At 38.4% G+C, this 25,729-nt stretch overlaps 1 protein-coding gene across 3 annotated transcripts in view; it reads right to left on the bottom strand.

Moving 5' to 3' along the window:
• TENM1 (teneurin transmembrane protein 1) overlaps positions 1–25,729 on the bottom strand; it is a gene marked incomplete at both ends in the record, with an annotated part of 529,505 nt that overhangs the window by 227,303 nt on the left and 276,473 nt on the right. For all 3 annotated transcript variants that reach the window (XM_084259136.1, XM_084259137.1, XM_084259135.1), the window contains 5 exons: positions 6,408–6,608; positions 9,977–10,171; positions 11,559–11,660; positions 16,641–16,851; positions 17,344–17,543. In XM_084259136.1, the coding sequence (XP_084115262.1) occupies positions 6,408–6,608; positions 9,977–10,171; positions 11,559–11,660; positions 16,641–16,851; positions 17,344–17,543 (909 nt within the window). The remainder of the gene's footprint in view (positions 1–6,407; positions 6,609–9,976; positions 10,172–11,558; positions 11,661–16,640; positions 16,852–17,343; positions 17,544–25,729) is intronic.

The following is a 25,729-nucleotide window of genomic DNA, read 5'->3' on the forward strand; positions in this document are numbered from 1 at the left end:
TAGGAAGTCTTTTGCCTGAGAGACTGCTGAGTGGGTCATACCTATCTACCCTTTGCTTCTGTGAACAGGAGATATTTCTAAGTGTTCTTTTTCAATTGGATCCAGAGTGGGTGACTCTGGCTTTAATCCAGTATCTCTGGACAAAATGTGCCATTTGTGCACATGGTATTTAACGCCCTTCAGCTCCTTGAACTTTCCCTTTTCAGAAAGCTAAACGATTCACCCCAGTCCTGTCTCCCCAGCTAGCACTTCCTTCTTCCTGTGGTGGGAATGAGGGTAGGGGGCTATAAAGAATGCCAAACTTGGAATGAAATCAACAGATCTGATGTCTACTTGCAGGTTTGCAATTAGCCCAGGTCTATGGACTTGAACAAGTTATTTAGTCTCTCTGGTGCCCAGTTTCCTCATGCTTCAAAAACTTGTCTATTTCGTTTGCTACTGACTGCCTGTCTGTCCCTGCCAGACTATAAGCTCCACAGTAGGACTCTTTGTTGTCTTCACTGATGTATCTCAAGAGCCTAGTACATGCTACACAGTGGGTGCTCAGTGAAAATTTGTGTAATAAATGAAAAGTTCATATCTGGGCAGTGTTGCCTTTCATCTATTCCCCCAATGTAGAAATCATAGAACTTTCCTCCCTTACACTTAGACAGCAACCAAATCCTGTTTCCTAATCTCTCTCATGTCTGTGCTTTCCTCTCCAGCTGCACTTAAATTGTCTTATATCAACTTTTTTTTAAAATAAATTTTTGCAAATTTATTTATTTATTTATTCAAGATTTACTTATTTATTTATACAAGCACTGGGTAAGGTCAGAAGCGCGGGAGGGTGAGAGAATTCACCAGAGCCAGAGCGGGGAGCAGAGCAGGCAGAAGGACAGAAGTACACTGCTGAGGGGAGCAGCGGGCGGCAGGAGAGGTCTGTGCGCCATGTGGGACTCTCCTCTAGTGGCCGGGGAGCAGCCGGGGATCGAACTGGCCGGGGAGCAGCCGGGGATCGAACCAGCACTGTAGAGGCTGCAGGCAGCTTCGCAACCCAGCGCTCAACCGCTGCGCCACTGGGGAGGCCCTTATATCAAGTTTTCATCATTATTTTACAATATTCTCCAAACTATTTTCAGACTGATTTTTCAGAAATGTAAAATGGTCATTGGTCATGATACTCACCTCTTTATTTTTATTTATTTATTTTCTTCATCATTGTTCATTTTCTGTACAGTAATTGGTTTCTTTCTTTAGAACTAAAAAGACATTTCTCCAAAAAGAAAGGCAAACGGCCAACAGGCACATGAAAAAATGTTTAAAAGCACTAATTATCAGGGAAATGCAAATCAAAACCGCAATAAGACACCACTTTATACCAGTGAGAATGGCCCACATTAAAAAAAAAAACAAAAACTGGAAACAACAAATGCTGGTGAAGATGTGGAAAAAAAGGAATCCTTACACCACTGGTGGGAATGTAAACTGGTGTAGCCACTATGGAAAGCTGTGTGGAGGCTCCTCATAACACTGAAAATGGGGGCCTCCCTGGTGGCGCAAGGGGTTAAGTACTGCACTATGAAGCAATCCTCAGATTCTGCAGCATGAGTTCGATCCCCAGCTGGCCAGGGAGCAACCCACATGGCATAGTAGACCTCTCCTGACTTGCTCGCTGCTCCCTTCAGCAGTGTATTTCAGTCAGTCTGTCTGTTCTGTTCCCCACTCTGTCTCTGGTGAATCCTCTCACCCCCTGCATCTCTGGCCTGTACCCCAGCTCTCATATGCATAAATAAATAAATCTTTGAAAAAAAAAAACACTGAAAATGGATCTGCCATATGACCCAGTGATCCTACTCCTAGGAATCTACCCAAAGGACACAAACACACAAATTCGAAAGGAAACCTGCACCCCTATATTTACTGCAGCACAAATTACAATAGACAAGATATAGACTAACCTCTTTAAACTAAACCCCCTCCATGGCTTTCCCAGTATCCTCAGGATCAAGTTGAAACTCCCAGGTATGGCACACCTCATGATCTGTGAGTTCTTCTGTGACCATTTATTAGAGCTGGATATCATGTTAAACACATTTTGTACACTGAACATCTCTTTCTTGTACAGAGCATAGTGACAGAGATTCTAAATCCTTGTTCATGTTTGTCTCCCCAACTAAAGCTATGTTTCATCACAAAGTATCCCATCACCTCACAGGATGATGGGGGACATCAAGAGGGCTCAATGAATGCTGGCAATAATTGAACGAGGGGTGGCTGTCATACCTGGGGTTAAACTGCTTAGTCTCTGGGTGCCCCCGTGCATCCTTAGGGATGCTTAGGGATGCTTAGGTGGGTGGGCTAGAGGTCAGAGCATTTGTGAAACATGGAACCAGATTATCTGTCCACTTTCCTCCAGATCTACTGTTCTATGGGGCTATCATTTTTTCTCATCAGTTTACTTGTCTTGGTGAGTGAGGGTGGTTTGAGGGGATGGGGAAGTAGGGTAAGGGCAGGATTTTTTATCTGGAACAGAGGGAAGGAAGGCGAGTGTAGAGGCAAGCCCATAAGTAGTTATTCGCTCTTCTGAGCGATTTTCTTTCTTTGCCAACAAGATTGGTAAATGCTTATTTTTTTAATATTTTTTAAGATTTATTTATTAATTTACACAAGAACCGGGGTCCAGGCCTGATGCGCAGGAGGGTGAGAGGATTCACCAGAGACAGAGCGGGGAACAGAACAGGCAGACTGATGAAATACACTGCTGAGGGGAGCAGCGGGCGAGACAGGACAGGTCTGCCGCTCTATGTGGGACCCTCGCCGGCCGGCCAGCCGGGATCGAACCGGCGCTGCAGAGGCTGTGGACAGCTTCACAGCACGGCGCTCAACCACCTGCGCCACCAGGGGAGGCCCGAGTGTTTTATTTTGTATTGGTAGTGTGGGGGTCAGGGGGGTGGGGAAAGAGAAACGGCCGCACATTGAATTTAAATGTGGATTCATTGAAAATACAAATATTTGAATTTGTGCAACTGATGAGTGATATAGTACCAGGAATTTGACCCAATTCTGAGACATCAGGAAGGACACATAATGGATATGAGTGGCCTGAGGGAGAGGTTGTAAGAAAGAGAATAACCGTTCAATCTATTTGTGTTTACCAAGTCATAGAAAGAGCAAATTTTTTATTTACCATTAAGAATCTTGATAAAGGTAAATGTTGGTGTTCTCCAGTGTCCTAGATTTCTTCATTCTTGTTTTCACACACTTCTTGATAATAATATACATTCCTACTGTCTGATCTATGTCCCAATATTTGTGTCCCACTCAGGACTGTGCCTTAAACTCCACTCTTGAACATCAAACACTTACTGAACATTCTGCAGATACCTTCCATTTAGCACGTCCACAGCTGAACTTAACTCAGCCTGTCTCTCGACCCCCCAAATTGCTTTTCCAGCTATGCTTTTTCTCTCTCATGTGTGGTGCTGCTTTTTACCTAGCCACACAAAGTGGTTATCTTCGGCTCCCTTGTCTCAGTTCAGGTTCTCCCCACTCTCCCCCTCCAGGACTACTCAAACCATCACACTAGTAGTTGTCTCTCCTCAGCTGCTGTCAGAGTGGCCTCTGAAGCTGACTTCAAACTGCTCAGTGGCTTCCTATTGTGTTAAGAGGAAAGGCCAATTCTTTTTTTAATAAAGATTTTTTTAATTTATTTATACAAGAACTGGGGTACAGGCCAGAGGCCGGGAGGGTGAGAGAATTCACCAGAGACAGAGCAGGGAGCAGAACAGGCAGATGGACCGAAAGCACTGCTAAGGGGAGCAGTAGGCGAGACAGGAGAGGTCTGCCCCGCCATAGGGGTATCTCCCTGGCCGGCCGGGAATCGAACCCATGCTGCAGAGGTTGTGGACAGCTTCATGGTGCTGCACTCAAGCAGCTGCGCCTCCAGGGAGGCCCTTGGCCAATGCTTTAGCATGGCTTCTAAGTAAAATCCCTGTGTTCTGGCCGCTGCCCATCTCTCCAAGTTTATGTCTTACTTGACTCCTATGCCAAATGCCCTGCAAGTCCTCCAAATAATATCCTTTAGCTTCACATCTTTCTCTGAACTACTCCTCTGCCTGGCATATTCTTTCCGCTCGTGCCCACCTGACTGCCATGGCATCATGTTTCTAGTGTTTAGTGTTAGGTCTACTCCAAACTGTTGCCTGATGATGACAGGGCCTCTTCTCACAGTAATGACCTACTTCCTCTTTTGTGCTTTCCAGTGCATGGCCTAGACATGGTCCGGCAATGATACGCCTGTGTATGAGGTGATCCAGGGAAGAGATTCCAAGAGCACAGGACAGGACGGTGGTTAAGTGCATGCAGTATGACAGCAGAACAACTTAGTTTGAATTCTGACTATGACACTTGTGATATGGGTGATTTTGAGCAAATTATTTTACCTTTCTGAGCCTCAATTTCCTCATGTGTAAGGTGGGCATAATTATAGGATTTATATCTTAATGTGGTTATGAGGATTAAGTGAATACATATACAATAGTTAGAATGGTGCCCAGTACATAATGATTACTACGTGTGTTTGTTCTACTACTACTACTACTAATAATAATGTTAATATCACTATTTCAGGGGCCTCCCTGGTGGTGCAAGGGGTTAAGCGTCAGCACTGTGAAGCTATCCACAGCCATGGCAGCACGAGTTCGATCCCCGGCCAGGGAGGTGGTCCACATGATGCAGCAGACCTCTCCTGTCTCGCCCAGTGCTCCCCTCAGCAGTGTATTTCGGTCCTTCTGCCTGTTCTGTTCCCCACTCTGGCTCTGGTGAATTATCTCACATCTCCCCCACCTCTGGCCTGCATCCCAGTTCTTGTATGCATAAATAAATCTTAAAAAATATTATTATTTCATACCGAAGCTCTCCACCATATCCAGACCATATCTGGCACAGGATAATCAGGTTCTATCCATATTATACAGTCCCATGATGTCCAGTTACTGCCCTTTTGTTACCTCCTCCAACTTGTTCATTGTGTCTCCTCCACTGGACTTTAAGCTCCTTTTGTGCAAAGACTACGCCTATCTTGTTCACCACTATATCCCTAGCACCAAGCACCATTCTAAGCACATTACACACACATATATTTGGTGAATATAAAAAGAGAATGATTTTAAGATGTGTATTTTAGTTATCAGTAGATTATCATTAGTATTTTAATCACTTCTAAAATTGCTAAATGCAATTCTCTGCCCCTTACTTTTTTCATGTGAGACAGCACAATTTTATACAGTGAAGTAGCATCTTAGAACTAATTCGCTTAATAGAGGGATTCTCCAGTTTCTTTACAGCACAGGAACACAGAGTCTTCCATTCATATGCTAATTCAGTGGTACAGGAAGTCTCCTGGTGCACCTATCCTTCCTGCTTACCACATGTCATCTTACAGCCTCAACGAAATTCACAGGCAGACTTTGTAGGAGTTATTATTTATTAATTCTATTCATTTAATGAGCAGATGGCCTGAGAATAAGGAAAAAAAGTATAGAGAATGACCCACAATTTTCAGTGCTTAGAATTCAGACGGAAAAACAAGACGTGCACAAATAACCTACATCACCAACATTTTTACTCTCACAATTAAGTATGATAGGATTTCAGAGGATCCTGTTGATGTGATCAGGAAAGGTTTTCTAGAATGGCTAAAATCATAGTTGATTTTGTGGATGGGTTGGATTTTCATACGTGGAAAGGGAATAGCATTCCATGCCAAAAAAAGGGCATGGAGGAATTATGAGCATCTGATATGTTGGGGGTAAGGAAGGCATGCATACTCCTTTATGCAAGAAGCAGAAGACAGACTAGAGACATCAATTTGAAATAATGTGTGGTGGGCTTTTACTAACAGGCTAGGATATTTGAACTTTATCTACAGAAAATGGGGAACTGTGCAAGATGTTAAGGTTGGTAATAGGAAAAGTAAAACTAAGTTGTAGGAATAGTAATTAGGCAAAAAAATACGGCAATACATAGAGTGGAGTTTCTGGGTTAAGTTGCATTTTTAAGTGATGGGTACCCAGAGAAATAGACAGCAGATGGTTGGAAATGAAGGATTATTTGAGTTTGGGGAGGTAGAGATTAAAACAGTCTGCATAGAACTGATGTCAGAGACTAAGGAGTGGATGAGAAGAGTGCGAGAGAATACAGAATAAAGACAAGTTCACATGCAGACTTACGACAATGAAAAATACTATTAAAAAAACCAGCTGAATATTATATTTGAAAACCCAGGAAGACAGCAGCCTGAGAAACACATGCAAACCTCTTAAGACCCATGAAGGCATACGGAGCAAACTTTGAGAAGTACTACTTTAAAGCAAGGGCCAGCTAGAACTTGGCAGTGGAGGAAGAAGGAGAGAAATCCAACCTACCTGTTGAGCAGTCAGGGCCTGTCCACTTGGGGTCACAGCTACACACTCCAGTGTCCAGAAGGAAAGTCCCATGTCCTGAGCACTGCTCTTGGCATATAGGAAGTGCAGTTTCACAGTTGACTCCTCCCCAACCAGTGGAACAGTGACATTCTCCTTTCACACAGATACCGTGGCTGGAACACATTGGGTCTAAGCAGTCCTCTGAGGACCCCAAAAAAGGGAGAAAATTGGTTAAAAAGTGAACAGGTGTGGCCAGTACACATTAGGATAATGAAACCGAGGTTCTCATACTGATTTCTTACTGTTATATCACTTATGCTGCTTTAATTAAGCAATAAAATGACTCATAAATGCTGTATTCACACCTGAAGATTATTAACACTTATAGATACATATGCTATGTGAAATTGTGAGTGGTGTGAAGTACTCCCATACAAATAGGAGGGTGGACTAGCATGGGTCTACCGTAGGAATTCCTCAGGTTTGCAAAAATCTCGAAGAGCTTCTGCTAAGTCCTTCCCTAAATTTCCTGGAATTAGAATCACTGCTCCGAGAAGTCGCTTTTTTACTTGATGTCTCTAAGAGGAGTTCATATATATTTTTTAAAGTTTGTATTATTCAAGGCATTGGATGAGATGACTGATGTTGCATAAAATTATACAATATAATCAACCTGTTATAATCTCTCATTTATTCCTGAGAAGTGCCAAAAATGTAACATGTTAAACCTAATTTAAAAATTCTTTTCTTTGTGGCTTCTCCTACCAGGACAATGTGACATAGTTGTCAAAGTTTTAGAATAACACAGACAAATTCTATTTGTCTCTGATTCTGTGAGTCTGGAATTTGCTTGGATATGTTCTAACAAATGTATAGGCTATTTTAGAACTAGATTTCCATGAGTGCCTTGGGGAAAATTATGTTGTGTTTTTAACTGAGTGACCATTTCATAGGAAATGGGGAGGTTTTTTCCCCCAAATTTCAAGTATTCCTATAGAAATTAGATAAGAATAAAATAACTTACGATAATGAGGATGTATACTTTGAATTACTTTTCCAGCAATGGAAATAGACTGATAAATCTGCTTTCATTTGCAAGACTGGCCTAGTTTCAGGGCGTGGCTCATGGCCATGGAACAGAGTGATTCTAACTAAGCATTATTATAATTAGTGCTATAGCCATTATAATTAGCCCATGATCTCAGGGTCATTAGCACAACACTTTTTATACCTGAGCTAATCTGCAAATACCAGAAAGTACAATTCAATCCTTCTTTGGTGGGAGTGGGGCCATCGAAAGTACAGAATATTATTTTGGAAAGAGGTCATTTTGCAATATTGAAATACAGCAATAATATTAATAAACACAGCACTTAATCGAGTTTATTTTACAAAAAGGCCATCTTTTATGGAGAGGTAAGTCATACTTAAATTGGAGGCACAAAGTCATATGGCTGAAGGGACCAGGCAGGTAGCACGTATGGATGACATGGGCTGGATGCAAGAAAACAATGTTTTAGGAGCAAACTAAGAACAACAGCACAGTTTCAAGAGAACTGTTGTGCTTCGCTTGAGTTAACTACCACCACATAGGATGTGGGTCCAAGATTATCAGATTTCCTCATTGTTTTAAGAGGCCAGAAATAGAAATTTTCATGTGGTACTTGCCTATTTTTAAATTTCTGCAAATAAATCACAAGACACAACAACAAAACATGACCACCACCATCACCACGTGACCCACAAGCCCGGGTCAGCCTGTGGGCTCTGGGTCTGTGATGTCAGACTTAAAAGATATGTTTTGCTGGTGTATTTGTAAAGTTGATGCCATTAAATATGGTGAGCATAAGGGCCTCCCCGGTGGCGCAGCGGTGGAGCGCTGGGTTGCGAAGGTGCCCGCGGCCTCTGCGGCGCCGGTTCGATCCCCGGCTGCTCCCCGGCCACCGGAGGAGGGTCCCGCATGGCGCGCAGACCTCTCCTGCCGCCCGCTGCTCCCCTCAGCAGTGTACTTCGGTCATTCTGCCTGCTCTGCTCCCCGCTCTGGCTCTGGTGAATTCTCGCACCCTCCCGCGCTTCTGACTGTACCCAGTGCTTGTGTAAATAAATAAATAAATCTTTAAAAAAAAAATATGGTGAGCATTCTTTCTTGATATTTTGGTTGTTTTACAAATTTTCTTAGTGACCCCACAGGGCAAATTTAAGCTAAGTCCTTTTTCAACTGCTCACAAAATTTAAATTAAAAGGATTTAAATGTGGACCTCCCTGGTGGCACAGGGTTGAGCGCTGGGTTGTGAAGCTGCATGCAGCCCTCTCCTGGCCCCTGCTGCTCCCCTCAGCAGTGTACTTGGTCAGTCTGTCTGCTCGGCTCCCTGCTCTGGCTCTGGTGAATTCTCTCACCCTCCTGCGCTTTTGACTGTACCCAGTGCTTGTATAAATAAATAAATAAATCTTTGAAAAAAAAGGATTTAAATGTTTTTAAATGTATTTCAATTTTTAAAAAAATAAATTTTTTAAAGGTCACATATTTTTAGGGCAAATTGTAGATATTGTGATACACACCATTTTGGGGGTGTGTGTTTATATCTATAACAGCAGTAGATCACCATGAAAACAATTTTAAAAGGTAACTCTGGTGCCTAGTCTAGACCCAGTGCCACTCATTGGAACAGATACACTCTTCACACCAAAATTCTACTTTTGCTAATGGGAAGTGGAAAGCTAAACTCTTGCTTGCTCATGGAGCGGAATGAGATTAAACCCTTTGCAATGCTGTGTAATAGTCTTAATGAGCCGTCTTTAAAAAGCAATTATATTGCATTTCAGCATCCTCTTTCCTGAACAACAGTTGTGATGAGACCATCTCCCATGATAATGGTTTAATATTATTTCTGAAATCAGTCTTATTGGAGGAATGTGCCATGAAAAAGATCTGATTACTAGTAAACTAATTTTCCAATGTGTCTCTTTAAATGACAAAACTATTGCCATTTCAAAATATGTTTGTGTGTGTGAGTAAAGGCTCCTTTGGGGTGAATTTTAATATAAAGGCACTGCCTTAAAACTCACAAGTGGTTAAACTTGGCTCCCTTAGATATAGAGGTCAAATTTCAACATGAGGTATAGAAAAATAAATAATATAATGCAACAAATATAATAATAATGCTAATTACAAATCAGTCCCAAGAAAACATTCATGAAATGGTTCCAAATGTGCATATATTATTGCTTTTATTATGTGCTTTAAAGCAAGATGTAGCCTAGTGCACTCTGTAATAATGAAAGTATATGAATTAACACCTAATATCATCAGTATGGAAATTGTCAAGTTAGAAAACAGTGTTAGAAAAGCTCTGAAAGTGTTAGAGACACAGCCACATATTAGTAATCACAGACTGTCAGAAGAGACAAGTCCTCCCCTGCACCAATCCTTTACTCCATGTACTATGGATGTGATGAGCATTTAGGGTTTGCAAAGACCACCTGAATCTCTACTGAAATCATAAAATGATGAGGTGGGCAATTCAGTAAGAGAAAAGCTTGAAGCAACAGATTAAAATGGGGGCTCTGACCTTCCTCGCAAATTTCTCCTTTGTATCCTAGCTCACAGATGCAGACTCCCATGATGCAGGTGCCATGACCGAAGCATGTTGGGTCAATGCATTGCTCTTCTGGAACATCGCACTCTGGACCCTTCCAGCCATTTCGACAGACACAGTGTCCTTTCTCATATTCTCCATTCCCACCACACAGCACAGGGCACGAATCTGAAGGTTGGCAAAATGAATCTTTAGTAATGTTCTCATAATACATTTAAAATAGCCAAAGAGTAATGCTCTATTGATTCTTTGTATAATATCTCAGGCAACCAACCAACCAACCAACCGAACGCTTGTCCTATTTTTGTCTTTGCCTTTCTTAAATAGGTACATGTTCATGATTATAAACAGAATTTTCCTCTTGTGGGAGGGGGTAAATATAAGTTACAAAATGTGACCTGAGAACAGAAATTATTTCAAGAATTTTCTTTTGATTGTGCCATAATGTTGAACAACTATTACTGTTACATTATTATTATCATTATTATCATAAGCTATGCTTTCTCTCTCATAACTTTTTGTCCACAAGCAAATGTATGTCACTATTAGGAAAAAAAGTCCTGAAAAATTTAGAAAGTAATAAACAGGGTGTTATTCTTATTAGAGAATGTGATCTTGAAAGAGTTGTGCATTTAAAGAGGACTGGAAAGGTATCTATTCCCTTAACACCTTGCACAGATGTTTCTTGGAATACTTCCTCTGCTTTGTTATGGTTTGTTTCCCTATTAAAACGATGGGCTCCTTGAGGGCAGAATCTGTATGTTCTGTATTATTCTTCTTTTAATACAAGCCATACTTCCACTTATACCCCACTTCCTCAAGATCTATTGTAGTACTGTGAACATGGCAAAGGTTGCAGAATTCTTGTTGAACAGAATTTAATCTAAAGAAACTGGGTGGCTAAGAAATCTGAGCTTAAATTATTATAGGGTGGAGAAATTTAAGAATACATTGAAAATGAGCAGAAGGCATCACTAAAGTAATAACTGTAAGCCTATGGGAAAATACATGTGATTTACCTATAGCGTTTCAAGAATTAAATTATGGGCAAGTCTAGGAAGCAGTCAGGTTTGCTAAGTTTAACTTCTGACTTTTCTATTTTCTAGACTACTTTCCCATTTGGTGATTAACCACTCCTTCAGTTTATATTGTATGTATCAGTAGTTATCTACTTTGCCCACTCTTAAAGTCCACCCATTATCAACTTACCTTATGAAGGAAATAGAAGTATCATGCACTAGTTGGGTCAGATATAGGTACAAATTCCAGCTATTAGATAGCCCTGGATAAGTTATTTCACCTCTCTGAGGTTGTTTCTTTGTCCATTAGATTGATAATAGTAGCTCTGTTTTATGTGGCCATTGTAGGAAGCAGGAATTAAAGATATAATACAAAGTGTTTAGAACAGTACCTGGCAGAGTAAGTGGCAGTGGGGGATATTATTGTTGCTGCTGCTATCATCACTACAGCCACTCCTCCTCCTCCTGCTATTAATTCTGAGTTCTAAAATGACTTCTGTTTCCCTAAATCAATCAGAATAACAGGGAAACATTACCTCTAGCACAGTCAGGCCCAAGGAATCCTGGGAAACAGTGACAATGGCCAGAGATACACTCTCCATTTCCATTACAATTTGTAGAACAGTCATCCATTATTTCTATTAATAGAGAGAAAAAGAAAAAAAAAACAAATGAACAAATCCCCAGGCTGCAGAGTCCTTAATTTTTTCTTTTACATTGCAAGAACTGTGGGCCCATAACAATCTTGCCCTCTGCTGTCTATGGAGCACTTACTATTTAAAATCAGATGCCAAAGATTTCTGTAAGATGTCATAGGCAGTACCAAATTATTAAAAGTGCCCTGGATTTGCTGAATTGGCTATTCAAGAGTGGAACTAAAAAGCAACCTCATCCCTAAAGTGCATAAAGGGTCTAGATGAATTGTATTCTTATGAGACATTCATGATAAAGCTAAAAATGTACTAGGATTATAGGACATTTCTCAAAAGCAAAATGGGCTTAAAAATGCAACCCAGAAGACTAGTCTACTGTTTATTTTTCAAATTTAGGTTGTAGCAAATAAAAATTTCTTCTCTAGCACCTTAGGATGTTTAATCTACTATCTTGACAGCTTAACTATGATAATCAGTATTTCATTTTCATTAATAAGTGACAATGGAAGGCTTTTAAAGTAAGTGTTCATATTAAATTCACCACCACTAAAAGCATTAGAACCTAAGTATTTTGTTGAGAAATGCTTTCTTGACTGTAAACGCTTATCAGTTCTCTGCCACTAATTTCCCTTCAATCCACTCTTAGAGAAGAATAGGTTTCAGGGGAATTGAGAAGGCTTTGAAGGTACCCATGGGTAGTTCTGGTGATATAAAAATGTTCACTGCAACAGAACTTTGATAATATTTGTGGTAAGTAAACTGACTGAAAAAGTATAAAGTTATACATAACCAGTCTCTGACAATGACATTAAAATTATTTCTGGTTAAAAATTGTATTTGAGTATAGTAACATTGAATTCCAAGACCATGAGATACAATGGTATGTATGCTTTACTCTTGAAGATTTTTCCCTAGTTTTATTGAGAAATAATTGACACACCTCATTGTTTAAGTTTAAAGTGGACAGCATGAGATTTTGATTTACATATCTTGTAGTTTTTTTTTTTCATTATATTATCTTCTCAATATGCTTTTCTATAAGTTTTCAAGACAGCACTCTTGGATTCTGAATTTTATGTTCTGGCCTATTAAACTCACATTTCTCCTATGTACCAGTTTTTCCCTTTCTATCCAAAGTGTCTACTTCATCTAGTTTCACTTGGCTAATCTTTTTACAACAGGAGGTATTCAAGGAAGTGGTCTTGGCACCTTCCACTGAACTATGAGAATTTATACTGATAGTCAAGAAATAGCATTTTTTCAGTTGTGACCTCTTGACCACCTGTATCTGTAGGCACTTATAAATGCAGATGCCCTTGCTGCACTCCCAGAGCCACTGAATGTGTCTTTGGGGGATGGTAGTCTAGTAATCAACTTTCTAACAGACCTCAGGTGGCCCAGCGGATGGCCACTGCATTTAAGCATTGAGAAGCAATGCTGCAAATAGTCAACTTCTATAGTTAGAGAACTCCTGAGCTAGACTTGGGGTTCTGCTTTGGGCAGAATAAAAGCAATAGAGAGAAGGTGGTGTCTAGTCCATTCTGGCGATTCTTGGAAAGTTAGAATGAACCCAATGGCTGTGCAGATAGCCACTCTATTGGCAAGCAAAGGAGAATATTCTTCTCACCCCTCTGTGACTACAACAGAGCACCTTGTATGGATTTATGATGGTTGATTCCTATGTTAGGAAACTGAAGCGGCTATGAAATTGACACATGGCATTTGCTGCACTACAACTGGGCTGGCAGGAATGTAACATTTGACAAAGAGCTAGCCATTTTTAGCTCATTAAAACACCAGTTATTTTCAGAAAATCACTAATTTATTTAAAAGGTCATTATGGAAAGGTACAATGAGTCTTATTTTTTTTTCATTTAGAGGGGGAACGATTATTTCTCTATTTTCTACTTATCTAGCATTCTGTCCAAGCCTTAGTGGCAGTTCTTAAATCTACATTTGGATTTCCCCTGCCCTGTATAGTTAATAGGAGGCCACGGAGGAAGCTTTCAAAGGTAAATACAATTGAATTTAATTTCACTCCAGCTCCTATTGACAATTTTATGGAAACAGCCTTATGGGAATGTAGCTATTGTTGAAAAAATGTTTAATAAAGTTTGCTATCAAAATAAATAAAAATCCCTACATCTTATTGACTTCTCTAAGAGCTGTCTCTGGGCCCACACTGTCGCACAGAGCTTAACACCAGCAATGCAAATGAAAAGAGAAAGCAATATAGGAGTTTTGGAAGCAGCCACCTCCACTAGGTATCAAAGAGACACATCAGGACAGCCTAGGGACTCCAGGAGGAAGATGACTCCAGCAGGGACACATAAATAAATAGAGATCAAAAAGAATGTGCATTTCTATTTATGTTGGCCTTTAGGAAGCTTTTCATTCTTTTTATTCCCACATCGGAATCAGTTCTTAGATTCCAGCTCATTAGATTTGGGAATTATTTTAAAATTCTATGTTTAAAAAACCATTATTATGCTAGAGTTGAAAGCCCCTTGGAATCAGCATCTACATTGATGATGGGTTTTGTTTCTGGCAGGTTTTGTCATGGGAGAAATTAAAGGTAATGAATAATCATATGGAATGAATATGTTCTAAAGGCATGGACTTTGGAATCAGACATACTGGATCTCAAATCTCAGTTTTATCACTTGCTGGCAATGAAATTTTCCAAGTTATTTACTTATTCCAAGTTTCCCATCTGAACTATTTGTGATAGAAGTATCACTATACCTATCCTATCAGGCTTCTAATGGGAATAACAGATGACTGTATAAAGCATCTAGTACAAGGCTTGAGGCAGTGTGGCACTCTATAAATGGGATATACCATCATGTCACAGAGCAGGTTGGCTGAGATTAGTGGTATTGACAACTCTGTCTACACTACTGGGAAATAATATGATAATAGAGGCCAGTGGCTAGCCTGTATTAGTCATTTAATAAATTATGGTTATTTATACCATCTTGATCTTTATTCATTAGCAGACTAAATATAGTGAAGTCAACTGATTTCTAACTTTACCATGTTATTGATGAATGAACATCATTTAGAACATTTAAATTCATATGAAACCTTAATTTGTTTAATCTTTCCTTTTACTATGATTAAGATAAATTAGGACAATATAAACATTAATAAGGATAATTTAGAGTAAATAACTTGAATACCTTTGATTTTTTTTCAGAAAGTTACTTGGATTCTCTTCAAGTGGAATTGTAGAAGTATTTCTTTTGTTTCAAATCTTAAAATTGCATCAGAAAAGCAAAACAAAACACACAAACAAAAAACCTACCTTGCATGAGCAAATATGTTGTTGCATACATAACTGACAGCTTGATATTTTGGTAATATGAATTGTATCTCAAAGGTTAGGTTCTTTTTGGGTGGAAGGAAGGGTCTTTTTAGGAAAAAAAAAAAAACTCCAGGCATATTTCTGGGCTTTTTGAAATTTGAAAGGTTGATAAAATGGTTAGTGCTTTAACTTGAGCTAAGGGGTACAGTTAACATGAAGAGAGACATTCTTCTTCACAATTATTTCAGGTCTTCTAATTGCTTTGATTTCTGTATATAGCTCTACCACCCTGAACCTGTCCAACCTCTTCTAATTGCTTTGATTCCTTAGGAGAAACTCAGCCTCTCATAACTCATTGGCATATGTATTATCAAAACTGGAACTTGATAGAAAGATGTCATGAAAGTTGCATCTGTTGAATCTGTCCCACTGAGTCTGAGAGTGGCAAAACACTCTTGTCAGTTAAAATATTTTTTTCTATTGACAAATACTTTGTCTTTTGAAGATGTATGATCAGTGGAGTTTTCCTCTAGGTGAAAAATCACCAGTGTATTTTTATTGCATTTCTGGTTACTTTAGAGGATAGTTTTTGATAATCTTATGGCTGGAATGCCATTTTCTACTGAATCAAGGTCTTCAGCACCAAGTAAAAATAGAACATAATTGTTATAAAGAGCAGATGGTATATCTATTAACAGTCAACACATCTTCCTAAACATATGGTTGAACAGGTTAACTAAAGGATAAAGTAGTGAGAGTTGTATAGAAAACTGACAGCTGTAAAATATATTTTCCTTTCTTTTAAAACACGTTTTAGGAAAATTCACACTGTAAAATACTGTGTCTCTGAGTTGTCTACCCACAGGGCTCTAAAATTGCTAAAGAGCTCAGCTTTATTCACTCAAAGGGTCATGGGTTATGAATATACCAAAAATGGACGAGAGAGATGCCTTTGATAAACTAAGGTAATAAGAGTATGTGTAGACAGTGTATTAAAAATAGCATGTTTAAAAAGGTCCTGAAACCTCCTGAAAAGCCATTTTGATGATTTTTAACTTCTATTTAAAAATTTTTGTATTGAAATTAACATTGGTTCGTAACATTATATAGGTTCATTGTGATTCCTTTCAAACTAAACAATTTTAAAAGAATTGGTCTGTGAATGACCCAAGTTATTCTTAAGATGCTTCTCTAAATACTCTTATTTTGTATTTTGAAACCTCAACGGTTCTACAGTCACTTCTATAGAAGAGCTCAACTCTTGCTAGCTTTTCCTTTCTAAAATGTATTTATTTGTTTTTCCTTTTCTAGTGGAAATTGAATCTCACTTCACGAAAGTTGTTCATCTACATGACTTTGGTAAAAATATTATCCAGGTAATTACTCCTGTTGAAAACATAAAAAGGTACATGGCAAATATCCTAAAATGCAGCAAATAATGGAGCACTTAAAGAAAGAATCTTAATCAGCATTTAAACAGCATCAACATAAACAACAACATAAATCTTCCTCATAGTGACCTATGCTGAATAATGATTTTAAGGCAGAATGAGCAAGAAGCTTAAATAACAGCTGTATCACTTTCACCACTGAAAGACACTGATTGTGATGTTCTTGAGTTATGCTATCAATTCAAAATAATCATCAAGGCAACTTACCAATTGCTGTAGTTAACACGAATACCTGCTCCATCTTTTTTCCATCGTTGTAAAATGCCAGATACCAAGGCCCCTGGTCCATATACTCTATGAAACCTGTTTCCTGCAGTGAGGTTAAGATCAAGTTCCTAGGGGAGTGCTGAGTATCATCAGAACCCTTGGAGTCCTGCTTGACTAGTTGTTTTCCATCCATTAGTTTTACAAAGTCAAACTGGAACAAATACAAACACAAATATGAGTCATTACTTTTACTTCTAGATAAAACCAAACTTACCTTTTGGACTCATACCCCTTATTTATCTGCATTCCCTCACTGGGCTAAACATCATGAATATCTGAAAACAGTGGCTAGGATAGGTAGGGGCATCAAAGCTAAGGAAAATGAGAGGGCTGGGAAGTCTAATAATCATCTTGTTCTAGGAGAGGATACACATTTCAAGAATATTTTCTTAGACTCCCATTTTGAATTTGCTCTGCTAGATGTCAATCCTTATTTGCCAATGGCATTTTATTTTTCATTTGAGTGTGATGATTCTGGGTATCTATTGCAAACATTGCCCTCAAATTTGACTCCTACATACTTTACAAGTCACAAACCATGAAGTGTTCATCCCAACACCCTCTAAAAGGGCTCAAGAAATACCTATAATGATTAACAAATCAATAAAATTGGGGGAGAGAAAAATACTATAATATCAAATACCTGAGTGTGCGTAGGTGGAATGTTTCTTCTGCCATAAATTCCCAGCAGAGAGTCCTTCGCTAATGAAATATTAAATTTCAGATAGATAGGATGGTGGATAGTGATCTGGAAACGCCAGAACAAGCCAGGTGGAATAGTCTGCATGACCTGTGCGCCAATGTCAACTTCTCCAGTGTCTATCGCCCGTCCCTTCTGAAACACTAGATTTAAAGGAAAAAAAAAATTACATATAACATTAATCTTAATTTTAGAGTAGTGATTTTTAGTTTTCCAACAATACATATATTAAAATGACTTAGTTCTTTCTTCCTCTCTGATCCATCCATCTTTCAAGGCTTTACCCAAATTACATACCTTCTAAAGAGCTTTCCCTAACCAACCACAGTATTAGTCTCTCCCTCCTCCTGAACTAATTTTGCATTTATTACCATCATCTGATTCCTTTTAACTGTTATTTACTGAGCACTGTCTCAGTAGCTGCAGGAGATACAAAGATGAGTGAGATGTAGTTCTTGTCTCAAAGAGCTTTGAATAAAAGAGAGGAAATGGGACATGTGGACAAATAACCACACTGTAAAGGAAAATAAGTGCTCTGGGTATTCCAAGGAGGAAAAGGTATTTGGTTGGAGGACACTACTCATCCGAAGCTCTCTCTAGCACTCTTATTTTCTCTTTTTTCCATTCCTTAGCACCTATCACCAACTAGCATATCACATATTTTACTTATTTATTGTTTACTGCCTATTTTCTTCCAATAGATCATATGTTCCATGAGGTTGATGGTTGTTTTGTCCATTGCTTTATCCCTAATGATGCAGGCAAGTGGTATGTGATCAGTACATATTTATTCAAAGAATGAATGAATGAATCTGAAAAGGGTACTTAGTGGAAATAGTACTGAAGATGGGCCTCAAAGGAGAAAGAGGACTTCAATAGAGCTATGGAAAGGATGTTCCAGAATAGCAGGAAAGACTGAACCAAAATGAAGAGAAGGGTAACTATTATCAAGCTAAGGTGTAGTATATGTGTATAGAAAGAGGAACAATTGGAGAAATGGATGAAGGGAAAGGATGGCATCATTTTTATAGAGCCTTGAGTGGAAATTTTGAAGGGTTTATTTAGTAAAGGATGGTAATCATTTAAAGGTTTTTAAGAGGAAAGAAGATTTGGTATATTAGAAAGGCTAATATTGAGGCAGAAAATAGGAAGATACAAGAATGATATAGGAGTTATGGGGTAATAGTTTGATATAAACATGTAAATTTAGGGTAAGCTTAATGTTTCATATAAAAAAGTACATTCCGAGAGAACAACTTTAAGGAAAGGATGAAATGTGTTGGCAATATATTTTGCAAATATTCAATAATATTAAAATTATAGGGATAAAATTATATAATTAAGAGTGGTTTTAACCTATAGGAACAAAAAATAAAAGTTCAATAATTTACTAGTGTAATTATCTGATGAAAAATATTTCCCATTTTTGTTTTTTTTTCCAATTTCCTCACTTTATTTTTAATTTTTTTTAAATAATAAATTTTATTTTTATATTCCCCATACAATTGCAACCCCCCCATTGTGACCCCAATCCCTCCCCTCCTGCCCCCCACCCCCCAAAAAGTGTCTCTGGTTCATAGTTTTTTGTTGATTTTGATTTTCACTTTCTTATAGTTATTCATTTTCCGGGTCCCTTATTTAAGTTTTCTAGATTCCTGCTATGAGTGAGACCATCCAGTAATTCACTGAATGGACTTTAATGCTAACAAACTAAAGAAATTTTGTTACCCTGAATTTCTTTAGTCTTAAAATCCTACATACAAAACTAGAACTAGCTTCCCAGTTATGAAAAATTCACAGCAATTTTACAGATAAAATATGACTGCTAAAAAAATAAAAAATAAAAAAGTACATTTCAATTCAGTATAAAATAAACAGGTGGGACTATATCAAACTAAAGAGCTTCTGTACAGCAAAAGAAATAATCATTAAATTGAAAAGGCAAACACTGGAAAGGAGAAAATATTGAAGCCTTATATCTGATAATGGGTTAATATCCAAAATAGAAAGGAACTTATACAATTCAGCAACAATAAAGCAAACAATCATTAAAAAAAAGACAATGGACTGAATAGACATTTTCCCAAGGAGATATACTAATGGCCAAGAGGTATATGAAAAGGTGTGCAACATTGCTAATAATCATAGAAATGCAAATCAAATCCACAATGAGATACCACCTTCATAGCTATTTAGGATGGCTATTACCAAAAAGATAAGATGTAAGTGGCAAGGATGTGGAGAAAAGGGAAGTCTTATTGGTGGGACTATAAATTTGTATAGCCATAAAGAAAAACAATATGGTGGTTCCTCAAAAAATTAAAAATTGAGCTACAATATGAACCAACAATCCTGCTTCTGGGTATATTTATCTAAAGGAATTAATTAAAATAAGTATCTTGAAAAGAAATCTGCACTCCCATATTCACTATAGTATTAGATTCAATAGCCAAATATGGAAACATGTCAGTCAATGGGTGAATGAAGATGTGTACGTATATGTATCTGTATATACGTCTGTGTGTATACTCATACACACCTGATGTGTGTATATATACAAATTTATATGTATATATATTTATATATGTATTTATATTTGTATAGATAGATAGACACAATGGAATATTATTCAGCTATAAAAAGAAGGACATCTTGCCATTTGCAGCAACATGGATGAATCCAGATGGCACTAAATTATGTAAAGTAAGTCAGATGGAGAAAGACAAATATTGCATGGTATCATATATGGAATCTTTTTAAAAAGGCAATTTTATAGAAAAAGAATTTAATGATGATTACCAGGTAATGGGTGGAAGGGGAAATAGGGTGATGTAGGTGAAATTGTACAAATTTGTGGTTATGAGAAGTTCTGAGGATCTAATGTACAGCATGGTGACTATAGTTAACAATTCAGCTGTGAGTAGATTATAAACATTTTATTTAAAAAATAAAAAAAAAACACCAAAAAAAGAGTTAATTATGGTAACTATGTGAGGTGATGGATATGTTAATTATTTTTATCTTGGTAGTCATTCTACAAAGGTTAAGTATTTCAAACCATCAGTTGTATACTTTAAATATTTATAATAGTATTTATCAATTGTTCCTTAGAAAAGTTAAAAAAAGACCAATTACATATTTGGAATTGTAAAACTCCTGGATTATTCTGAAGAATGGTAGAAATAGTAATTAACTTCAGATTATTATAAATTAAAAATGTTATTGAAATTTCAAGTATAAAGCCTAAAAATAAAAAAAATGTTTATTTTGACTAGCCTAGAGAAAATAATAATGACATAAAAAATCATTATTGAGGCAAGAAAGGGAAGACACAGATTTGATGGATCCATTAGAGAATATAAAAGATAGAGGCTACATTTCATATACCTATATTATAAATAAAATAAAAACAATGAATGAAAAGCCTCTATTAAAAGGTCAGAACCATCATTCTAAAATAAAAAGTAAAATCTAATTATGTATTTTTTACAAAAACATGTCTAAAATGTAAAATTATACTTATAATAACAAAAATTCTTAAGAATAAAAGGAGGAAAAGAAAAGGAAGAACACAATGAATGTAAAGAAAGACACAATAGCAGTGGTCCTCAAGCTTGAATGTGTGTAAGAAGGGGGACTTATTAAAATGTAAATTCTGATTCAGTAGGTCTGAGATTGGACTTCTTTCACAAGTAATGCCTATGTCGATTGGTCCATGGCCCACACATTGAGAAGCAAAGCTTTAATGACACTGGGACAGGACACTAGGCATAGGGAGCAAAGAGAGGGTCAAAACTGCCTTCATGATTATGAGTGTGGGTTACTTACAGCGCTAGTAGCTAGTAGAGAAAATAAGGAACTTAGGAGCTGGTTTGTGTGGGAGGACACTGAGTTTGGACCATCAGATCTTTATTATTTATTTCCATGTTTTCTTATTCTTTCTGAGGTGCTAGTTTAATATATATTTGTGTGTAATTCTTTGTTATGTAGTGGTGGGGAGGGGAGAGATACAAGAGAAGGGGCAAGAAATAGATTATGTTGATTTGAAACAAGTAGGATAACATCTCAGAAGAGTTCAATTTGGCCTCATATCACACTGCCTTTATATTTTTCAGCCATCAACTCCTTCTCCCCACCATAGTTTAAAAACACACATGGTCTCTGTCCTTTGTGTTCACCCACTATAAAATTAACAGCCCATTAAGAAACACACCTGCAGTGGCTTTATTCAGAGGCCAATGCCTTGCAGCTTTTAACTCCCTAAAATACCTCCATTATTGCTTTTTGTGTTAAGGCCAAGAGTAATAACTATTTTAAGAATGTTCACTGTTAACTGTTAATAATAGATTTCAAATGCAATTTTGAACATAATTATGTATTACAGGACACATAATTTTGTGGAATTGACATTTATAATAAAATACGCCCTTTGAGATGATAAATGACCAACTGAGGACCTTATTTTTCAATGAAAGTTACTTTTACCCACGTGAGACAGAACACTTTGGTCCCCAAAGGGTTGATTATACATTTAATTCTTAAGGTCCTAGAGCTAACAGACGTCGTCAATGAGCAGGCAATTAATTAACAGACTGTGTTTATGTGGACACTTCTGTTCTCAACTTAATGTTCAGTTTATTCGACTGCTATACTCATTAGGGGCTTTTATTACTTCTTAAAATGCATCATACAGTCATGCAAACAATGTTATAAATATAAAATGATTTTAAATGTTTTAGGTTCAGCAAACACTATTTTAAAGGTGCTATGAGCAATCTTTAATGAATATAGACGCTGTCATTTTAAAAAATCAGGGCAAACTGGCTGATGGACATTAACCTTTATATATGAGCCTTACCAAATGCTATGCCGTCTCTTCCTTCTGCGCTTTATAGCATCATATATTGCATAATGAGGCTATTTAAATGTTATCACTAAATCAAAAGGAACTCGGGAAGTAAGGCGTTTCTTTACTAAATATCCAAAACATATATGAATATCCAAAACATATATACAAATAATTTTAAAAGAAGATGATCCAACCCTTTTAGAACTTGCCTCACAGTTAAAACAAGGTAGTGAATAGAGCTGACAACATGAATGAACATGTGGACTATAATTTGCTGGTTGCTAGTGTAGGGGTATTAGGGAAGAGAAATTCTCACAGCTTGCAGATGGAAAATTTCTCAGCTTCTGACCTTTCTTATCTTCACATCAGAAAGTAAAATATCTTCCTGCTAGCAATCTACATAGCTAAATAACTTGCTCCATTTAATTTCTCTAAAAATTAGTTATGGATTACAATGCAGTGATTATTGGTTCATTTATTACTTCATTATTTTTCTTAATGTAGCTCAAAGGGAGAAACTAAAGAGAAGGCAACTGCATACAGAAAAAGAGAAGGAAACCATAGGCAGAAAAATAATACGTAATGTGATTTCATGAAAAAAATTCTGAATTGATATAGGTAACTGGTATAATTTTGGTCAAACTTAACATTAACTCTAATCCTTTATTTGCGAATTGTCAGCAACAGAGTTAAAATACAGCATGCAGGTATAGTTTTTGTAATATTTATGTGCTGTCATTTAATCACTTATTTTACTGAGGCATATCAGAAGATCCAGGATGACTGTATTGTAACAGAAACACTTTCTCGCACAAATCCAAGATGAAGCACAGAGTCACAGACCATATCAAATTGTGCAGTACTGTAGTTATCACAGTCTCACCAATATCCAACAATTTAGTTTGAGCTAAACACTCTCTTTATAGGTTGCAGCACAGGCATCAACTGCTGAGTGGGTAAAAACAATGGCAGATAAGCCGTGTTGAGGATGACAAACTACCTGATGGTAGCTTAGTTCAAAAAGAAAAGGTCAAGCTACTTGGACAGTAAATACAGAGGCTTGGAATTGGTGACAGATGCCGTGTTCAGTGGTTAAATCAACAAAAACAGGCTTGATTATATCTAGACCTAGATACATTCCTGAATACTAATAACTTGATTGTTAATAACACTGTCCTTATAAGATGGGGTAAATTACTATATTTTGGACATATATGCGAGTTTATTTTTTTTTAAGATTTATTTATTTATGCATACAAGAGCTGGGGTACAGGCCAGAGATGCAGGGGGGTGAGAGGATTCACCAGAGATAGAGTGGGGAACAAAACAGGCAGATGGACTGAAATACACTGCTGAGGGGAGCAGCAGGCGAGATAGGAGAGGTCTGCCTCACAATGTGGGTTGTTCCTTGGCTGGCAGGGGATCAAACTCATGCTGCAGAGGCTGCAGATTGCTTCATAGTACGGTGCTTAACCCCTTGTGCCAACAGTGAGGCCCATGTGTATTTATTTTTACTTAAAGTAACTGACATTTGATCATTACATTTGATCATTCCACTCAAAACCCAATGGTACATGAGTAGATGATGCTGACATGTGGTCATTATAAAGACTCCATTATTAGTTTTTCATGTAAGAATTACTAGGTTAAAGGCTGTGCTATTGTCCATATTGGCAACCTTGGTAGTCTTTTAAAGACATCTGCAAAGTCCATAAAAAGTTTCTAAGTTAAGAAGTCACCGCCTTAACTAAAGAGAGTGCTGTCCAAAGCAATAAAAAGAAATACACTTTAAGATCATAGCTGCTTTTGATTCTATCCTACAGAACAAAATCATCAAAACACATAATTGAGAAAGGATATCAACATGGCAGCAGGGAAACGCTATGAGTAAGTCCTCCCATAAAAAAAGAGTTAATAGGGAGGAAAAGTGGCAGGTCCCTGTGAAAACCAGGACACAGAAGATAAATGGGCGACTCTGGCAAACTACCCGAAGAGGAAAGTTGCCATAAAAGAGGATGAAAAGAGAGGAAAGCTCAGAACCCTGCTACCCTCCCCCACCCACAAAGCCGGTACACTCCGACCAACAAAAAGAAAACAACAACAACAACAATGAGAACAAACTACCGATCAAGCGGGACTGAGTGGAAAGGAACTATTGCAGGCACCGCACCCCGCGAACGGGAACTGTGGAGAACCGTGTGGGACTTGCCACGAAGGTAAGCGAACGGCTCCATTCTGGGCGCCATTAGAGGAAGATAAGGACACCAGAGAGACTGCAAATAGCCCAAGACCAGGCGGTAAGTGTGAACAGCATAAGCAGCTCCCAGCTGCCCAGATCCCCATCCCCCAGCCCAGGTTTGTGGGGAGACACATAGGAACCTTCACTGAGGTGAATGACCCTCACTGTGTAATCAAAAACCAGACGCTTGGGCACCAGAGCAGGGCGCAAAAGGTGCCATTTCTGCGGACACTGAACTGGGCTACCACCCGCGTCCTGGATCTGAGGGCTTCAGAACTGAGACCTGGGGCATGAAATTTGGGGCATGGTATCCCCATGATGCGTGGCATAGGGCAGACACAGCACCCCACGCTGTTGAGCCATTCCATTCCACACCCACTCAGTTCCCTGGAGACCCATGGGGAAAAAGCACAGCTCTGGAAGGATACTAGGAAAGATCTCTGGTGCCACCTAGTAATCAGAACAAAATCACCAACTTCCTAATAGTTGGAAGCCAGGGTTTCCAAAACCACCCTCAGGATCTGAGAGGGCATGGGCCACACAAATGGGGGTAAGAAGGGAAACAAGGCATAGAGCAAGACCCTATTCTGGAACTGAGAGCTGGGAACAGGATTTGGGGCATGGGATGTACCATAACAGTGGGCACTGCACAGGGTCACAGCTGTAGTTTTGGATTTTTGAGACCCTGAGATTGAGAACTAGAGTGCAGAATTCAGGGCACAGGATCCACACAACTGTGTGCTCAGCACTAGGTGAACACTGGGCAGACACAGCACCCAGTGTGAGCATTAGCTGTGTCAAGGTGCTCTCTTCCCCTCCTGCATTTCTCAGAGAACTACAGAGAAGCACAGGTCAGCAAGTACAGGTCTCTAGTGCCACCTAGTGACCAGAGCAAAATCACCAACTAACTGATCCCTGCTGGAACTGAGTAAATACAGAGGGATGGAACTGTAAGAGACAGTGCCCAGCAACACAGCCACAACATCAACACCCCAGTGGAGTTTTGGCCTACCAGTGCTGGTCTCAGTCTGGTAAACAGTTTTTGAGACCCCTGAAATAGCAATCTAAAGAGATGCCCACCAACACCAGTGGCAAAACGTCCCAATGCATAGAACAAATTAGAAAGCAAACAGCAGGGAAAAGGAAAAATACAAATAACCAAGCAAGCCCACAGGAGAAGTACACACCACAAAAAGAAAATCAGTCAGCAGAGCTCAACAATGACAGAGAAGAACTTCTCT

Source organism: Talpa europaea (assembly GCF_964194135.1).
Source record: "Talpa europaea genome assembly, chromosome: X".
In the NCBI taxonomy this organism is placed as follows: domain Eukaryota; kingdom Metazoa; phylum Chordata; class Mammalia; order Eulipotyphla; family Talpidae; genus Talpa; species Talpa europaea.